Source organism: Coenobita brevimanus, chromosome 44 (assembly GCF_032717465.1).
Source record: "Coenobita brevimanus isolate Jiangsu-jjx chromosome 44, ASM3271746v2, whole genome shotgun sequence".
NCBI lineage: Eukaryota > Metazoa > Arthropoda > Malacostraca > Decapoda > Coenobitidae > Coenobita > Coenobita brevimanus.
Window position 1 is genome coordinate 11,488,767 of NC_136997.1, and position 7,452 is coordinate 11,496,218.

General features: G+C 44.0%; 1 protein-coding gene across 1 annotated transcript in view; it reads right to left on the reverse strand.

Annotated features, from left to right (window-relative positions):
- The window catches only part of LOC145397973 (uncharacterized), a 327,146-nt gene extending 323,147 nt beyond the window's left edge, over positions 1–3,999 (reverse strand). The window contains exons 1-2 of the mRNA XM_080270948.1: positions 3,837–3,999; positions 2,203–3,239 (exon numbers count right to left, since the gene is read on the reverse strand). Of these exons, the coding sequence (XP_080127074.1) occupies positions 2,203–3,239; positions 3,837–3,999 (1,200 nt within the window). The remainder of the gene's footprint in view (positions 1–2,202; positions 3,240–3,836) is intronic.
- Positions 4,000–7,452: the final 3,453 nt, after the last annotated feature.

Sequence of the window (7,452 nt, forward strand, 5' to 3'; positions counted from 1 at the left end):
CCATTTTTCGAAAATGGCCAGCATTGGATATTTGATGGAATTTTGAGAGGCTTCATATCCAGTACTGGCTGTATTGGCATGTCTAATTATTGTGCCAAATTTGGTCATTATTGCTAAAAAATGCAGGGCTTAGTCACATATCCTCCGGAGTAGACACACAACGGACATTTCAGTGCACTGGGTAATATAAAATTACACGAGACAATTTTCTACAGGTTATGCCACGTAGTTGCATATGGTGTGTAATTTAATGGTCCAGGGAGCTAACTTCTCTCTTGCACTTGTGTCTGGGTCAGACTTATTGCAATAAGATAGTCCAAAGTGTTTTCTTTAGGACTGGTTTTTGCTACATCAACAGCATTTATCTCCTAATTACTTTTTCCACTGACAATAGTTCTCATGAAAAATGGCCCTTGTATCACAGACCAAAGCAAGTTCTAGTGCCCCATGGAAGGATCATTCATATTCTCGACATATGCATTTTTTGTGATTCGTTGAGGACTCCAAGGCCTTTTACCCTCTGCACTCCCTTCCGACCATTTGCTTCCACCCCGCCAACTCATCCTATTTTTCCAAAACACACAGTCACCCACCTCCCTCCCTTTCAATCCTAACAACATGTGATTTTTTTTTAATCTGTTCACTCATTGTGTCTGCGAAATCCGATCTAGTAGAAGGCGCTGAATGGAGCCGTTTACACACATTTGTATCTGTTGATGACTTTGTAATATAGGAAACAATAAATTTATTAAATAACATATGTGATATATTATCAGAGTCAAGCCTTTACAGTAGATATTACAACTGCTATATCCATTAGCAAAAGCTTTGAGTTGAGGGGATTTTTTTTGACGGAAACGCACACTAGGCAACTGTTGTGCTCTTGAATGTAACACTGCCATATACAAGTGCTGGCTGGAAGATGGTTAACCGCTACCCCTTGCTGCAATCATACCCACCTATGTTTAACTTTTGCTGGCAGATCTGTTACACACACACACACACACACACACACACACACACACACACACACACACACACACACACACACAGCTCGCTGGCTCAGTGGTAACGTTCTCGCTTGCCATCTGGTAGACGGGAGTTTGCTCCTCGCTCAGGTTGCAAAAAGTTTCACCGACGAAGTGGGCGGATACTGTCCCCCTTGAGCAAGGGAATGGGTGTGTGCGTGTGTGAAGGTCACACCCTTGCCCTTAGATTGGACTATATGAGCTCAAAGCTCCCTTCTGGGAAGGTAAAAGCTGACGATCACGACCATCAAGTGTTCCTGACAACCCGGTGAATTACACACACTATGTGTGTATGTGCTTTATGTTTCATTTATGATACATGCGTGTGTGTGTGTGTGTGTGTGTGTGTGTGTGTGTGTGTGTGTGTGTGTGTGTGTGTGTGTGTGTCTACATGTATACTGCATATCAGCAATTGCTTTTGGCAAAATAAGTCGTAATAGATACTACTACTCCACATACTATATAATACTGATTAGGAAAAAAAAAATTTTGTTAACAGATGGGTATTCTGATATCAAAGTATTGGCTTGGTCAGAGATATAAAATGACACGGCGGCTACTTCACCAAGTAAATAACGGTACAGTACCGCGTAATGAAATACACTGCGCCAAGAAGAAAGTTCAAAGTCTGCAGTTTTATTCCTTTATCAATGAATCGCGTTACAAAGTACACAAACATGCATGACAGTAACATATAAGACAAACATGTACAAGGTACACTTAGTGCAGTCTATGGCGTGTTACAGAATGTGTCTGAATCAGTTTTCCTCATGTAAGTTTACGGCTGGTGATACACACGTAAGGCAATGGAACTGTGCAGAAGGCGAGGTAGTGCAGATGGAATAAACGGGAGAACATGCCCAGCAGAGAGTGAGTGTCTTATTCTAACTGGAAAGAAGAAGAATGATAACAAATGAAGGTAGACTGAGTGCATTTGCTACAGAAACATGTTGAAGGAGTTTGACTGATGACGGATGTGTGCTGCGGTCCCACTGGAAACAAACAATAATGAATAAATAAACGTTCTCACACAGCAACTAATACAACAAATGCTGTCAAGAACAAATTAGTTAACACATCACAATGAAACAGAAGATGAGATCTGGAAATGAAAGTTTAGTTCTTTATGACATAGGGTTAGTAAAGTGTGAATTGTGTCTGTGTGATTCGTCACCTGGAGAGCGATACCGATGGGGTCGCTGACATGATGGAGTCTGTGAACGAGGAACGCCAGTGCAGAGGAAATCACCACCGTGGTGACAAATACCAAACACCAAGTTAATGGGGAAAAGGGATAAAGTATGTTCCTCCACTGGGGTAATGGCTGAGGTACCTCCAGAATGATTCCATGGCTGCTTTCCCAATATGGGTAGGTCCAGTCAAAGTCGCTGTTTGCGTCAGAAGTAATTTCGTGCGCATTGATCACTAAATCTTTCCCATTATACATCAGCTCAGCAAACAGCCCGTCCCATGTCCCATTCAGTTTTTCGCCCCAAACTACTTCATTCATATGGATGTATACCATCTGAAAGTTAAGTTTAATGGCTATAATCTGTGCAGCATCTGAGATTCCTCCCTTACAACTACCTTCTTTATCCAAATAATGGAATGGTTGACCATAGCACAGCATTGGCACCTTCAGGACTTGACCTCCAAAATTGTGGAAGCGAGGAATAAAGAGTGCTTGCCGGCTGTAAAATTTATCAGGACTCCAGACTCCCATGGGTGTCTTGATGACAGACTGACCCAGTTTCTTGTGGTGTACGGGTCTGGAGGTGTAGAGGAGGAGGCGGGTGTGGCTGGCACGGACTGCTGGCTGGAGGAGCAGGATAAACCTGGAGCGCTGAATGACAGGTTGGCTAAGGATGGTGGTGGTGTTGAGGTGCGTGTCCAGGCAGAAGAGGACGAGGTAGCTGGGGTTCCAGTGTTTGTTGTCTGCCAGGAGGAGAAGGAAGGCGGTGGGGTCGTTGTGGAAGAGGAGGATGGCGGTGAGAAGGGAGCCTTGGGTATGATGGGCAGGATGGGCGGTGTGGAGGAGTGAGTCCTGGGTGGCGAGGAGGACGGGATTGTGGGAGGTTCCGACCGCCGACACCACCCGGCCCACATCCAACAGGGACTGACTGTGGTCGTCCGTGACCAGCAGGAGGTTGTGACCTCGTAGCGACCCTGATACCAGTGTAGTAAGAGCGTCTTGAACCAGGAATCCGCCCTCTGAGGGAAGGAATTGTATAATAGAACGTGTTATTGCTCTAATCATGTAGTGGAGAACTACTTCATTTATGGCACAAAAGAAACAGTGCTTCATTATAAAATGAAAAACTTGAATAGCATAAATGACAAACGAATATGACTGAAAATGTAGGTGTTCAGATATTTCACTTATAAATGAATGAACACAATTTATGGAGTGCATACAATGAGTGCTTGGACACAAATAATAAGGATGTGTATGGTGCTACAGGAGTGTCGGCTATTAAAGCTAGAGGAACAGTTCTGAAGGACTATGGAAGCTCAACGCACAGAGGAAGAGAAATGGGAAGTAGTTGGCAAGACAACTGAAAATGCAAAGGTGCAAAGGTACGAGTATTTCTGGTGTTAGAGCGTTGTGCTCAGATATTCCTTGCCAGCGTAAATGAGCAATAGAATGATGAAATAAATTATTTCTTAGAAATTATTGCTGTGAAAAGTCTGCTAGGGCAAAGTACAATTACAGGGCAGGACGGCCCTGTCGGGGTGATTGCTTGCCTGTGGTTGATGGGTCTGGTCTCCCAGAAAAGAACAATAATAGCACCTTGAGGGGTCACTAACCACAAAGCAAGAGGAAAAACGCGTCAGTCGGCACCAACTCGCTACTGCAGTTCCTCCCAGTGGGAAACAACACTTCCATTGGTGTAACATGATCTGTGACTCCCATGCAGGATTTCACTGCCACCTGCGTCCACATCAGCACCAAGATACATTGTAACTCCATTACCGCTTCATCAGTTCATCGCCTTACACCAGCGTCGTCATCGACTACAACTGACTGCTCTAAACAAATGTCCTTGTGAGTGTGTGTGTATGTGTGTGTGTGTGTGTTGTGTGTGTGCTGCAGCCAGGATCTGGTAATTACTTCGGTGTATCTTTTTTTTCCACATGTGACAGATGATGATACTGATATCCTTGAAAACGACCACCAGAATTACATATAACCATATAGAAGTGGAAATGTCCTAGTCTGTAAATATTTTCATCAGTCATTTTGTAAAAATGCAAGTTTTGTGTAATTTTATATTTAAAATAGTGTCACCAAAAGTTGTGGATAGGGAAGTGAATCTCTTAGTAAAATGCAAAGGCTGTAGAGTTGCAAATCCGACATTGATATAATGTGCTGCTTGCTGATAAAAAAACAGGTGACACTTTGGCTTAGAGTCTTATACAGTAACTGTTAATGAAGGGGTCAAAAAAAAAAAAAAATGTGATTGGTATAACGTGTTGGTTGTTGTGAGACGTAGTAATTCATACAGTGATGTGTTTGGGAATCGAACGTGACTTGAAGTGGCGGAAGAATGTAAGTATCTAGGTTCAGTAATGCCAAACAGAATTCCTCTGAATGAAATGCGGGCTGAAAGCCGAATATGGATGACGAAAGAGGCCTGCATGAAGGTACGTTCGTACTCACATTACGTATGGATGCGATATTTTGGTGCAACATGAGTTTGAAGTGTCATTGGTGAGAGAGTAGTAAATGAGTGGGAAGCTCTTGATATAAGGAATATCGTAACAAACCTGGACATAAATGACTGCTTTCGGCCCCTCATTAAAGGTATCAAGGACTGCAGTTGAGTTACAAAGACTGGACAGGATAAGGAATATAGATTTATAAAGTACGAATAAAGAAGTCTGTTGATTGAAGGGTAGGGGAGAGTGCTTTGATGGCATGGTTACACAAAATGCATATAGTGCACGAACTGGCTCCCGAACACCTGTGATGATGTAACTTTTTCTAAGAACATAAATCATTAATTAATCTTATGGATATACTTAATTGCATACCATCCTAAAGGCAAAAGTTCCACGTAAGATCGTTCAACCCACGACATCACCGAATATAACCACAGTGAAGACATCAAGCGCTTGTGTCCGCCAATGCAGTACGTGGCTAGGTGTACACTCCCAAAGTTCATTACCCTGGCGGGGCGCGAACCTTGGCTCACCAGAGTACGAAAAGCACACACTATCGCTGTACCCCCCCCCCCTGTGGCGGGGGGGGGACAACCTGGCTGCACTATGGGCTGGTACTACTACTCTGCGGCCAAGTTGTGTTAGGAAGAGTACTGCCACCGTATTCCCTGCGTGTCGTAAAAGGCGACTAAAAGGGGCGGGGTGAGGGGACTAGGGATCCCCTTCTCTGTTTTTTAGTTCCTAAAAAGAGACAGGCCAGATAAAGGGATGGGGGATGGAGTTATCCCCGTACCCTGAAGATTGGGTCTATGAATGTGCGTGGATGTAGTACGATTGAGGCTAAAAGGAGGAGATTGGGAGAATGTTTGTGAGAAGAAAGTTGGATGTGTTAGCTTTAAGTGAAACGAAGATGAAAGGGAAGGGGGAATCTATGTTTGGAAGTGTGAATGGAAGATTGTCAGGTGTTGATAGAGGAAGGGCAAGAGAAGGTGTGGCCTTGTTACTGAGTCCGGAAGTACAGCAATGTGTGATTGAATGGAAGGAGGTGTCATCGAGACTGATGTGGGTGAAAGCGAAATTTGAACGTGAGTTGTGGGTGTTTGTGAGTGCATATGGGCCTGGTAGTGAAAGGGATGAACAAGAGAGGGAGTCTTTCTGGAATGATGTTGATGAGTGTCTGCAGAGTTTTGGAGCGAATGTGAATGTGGTATGATGGGAGATCTGAATGCTAGAGTGGGAAATGTAGCAGTTGAAGGTGTAGTTGGTATGCATGGTGTGCCTGGAAGAAATGAAAATGGGGAACGAATGATACAGATGTGTGTTGAGCGAGAGATGGTGATTGGGAATACGCTGTTTGAGAAGAAAGATATTTATAAGTATACATGGGTGAGACAGGAGGGTGAAAGGGTTGTTGATAGAGCTTTGATGGACTATGTGGTTGTGTCTAGGAATGTAATAGGAAGATTGTTGGATGTGAGAGTTCTGAGAGGGGAGGGTGGAGGTATGTCTGACCACTACCTGGTGGACGGAAAGTTAAGAGTAGGAAAGAGATGGGTGAGAGCTAGGAGGGTTAGGTGTGGCAGGGAGGTTTTGAAAGTGAGTGAGTTGGATAAAAGAGAGAAAAAGACAGAGTATCAGGAGAAATTGAAAGATGAATGGAATGCAGTGAAAGATCGGGAAAATGGCAGCGTGGAGGAGGAATTGCAGTTGTTTAAGAGTGCTGTGGTGAGGCATGCAGAAGAGGTGTGTGGTGTGAGACGTGTGGGTGGTGGTGTAAGAAAAGGAAGTGAATGGTGGTGCAAGGAAGTAAGTATGGCTGTGGCTGAGAAGAGACGTGCATATGAAGTGTGGCTGCAGAGGAAGGATGAGATGTCATATGAAAAGTATAAGGAAAAGAGGAATAGAGCGAGAAGGGCTTTGCGTGATGCTAAAGTGGCAGCAGATGAGAGGTGGGGTAGGTGGCTGACAGAGAATTTTCAACAGAATAAGAAAATGTTTTGGAAGGAGGTGAAAAGGGTGCGAAAGGGAGAGTCTGGGAAGGAAGAACGAGTAAAAGCAGAGGATGGAAGGATGTTAATTGAGATGGATGCAGTAAGGAAGAGATGGGCAGAGTATTTTGAAAGATTGTTAAATGTAGAGGAGGAAAGGGTGGCTGAGATTGTGGAGGATGGAAGGGTGCAAGGAATAAATGTGTTGGGAGCGTTGAATGATTCTTTGATCACGAAGGAAGAAGTGGAGAAGGCAGTAAAGGAGATGAAAACAGGGAAAGCTGCAGGTATGGATGGGTGTGCTGTGGAATGCCTGAAGGGTGGTGGAGTGACTATTGTTGACTGGTTAGTAAGATTGTTGAATGTGTGCTTTGAGAAAGGTATGGTGCCAATTGACTGGGCAAGTGCTTGTGTGGTCCCGTTGTATAAAGGCAAGGGTGATAAGTATGAATGTACTAGCTTTAGGGGTATAAGTCTGTTGAGTGTTGTAGGTAAGGTGTATGGTAGAGTGTTAATTATGAGAGTTAGAGAGGGTACAGAGGGAGTGATTGGTGATGAGCAGTGTGGTTTTAGGAGAGGGAGGGGATGCGTTGATCAGGTGTTTGCTGTGAGACAAGTGTGTGAAAAGTATTTAGCGAAAGGCAAGGATGTGTGTTGGGCATTTATGGATTTAGAGAAAGCGTATGATAGAATTGATAGGGAAGCTTTGTGGACTGTTTTAACCCGTGGCATCCTGTCGACGTACTTCCACGTCCTCACGTTTTGTCACTGCC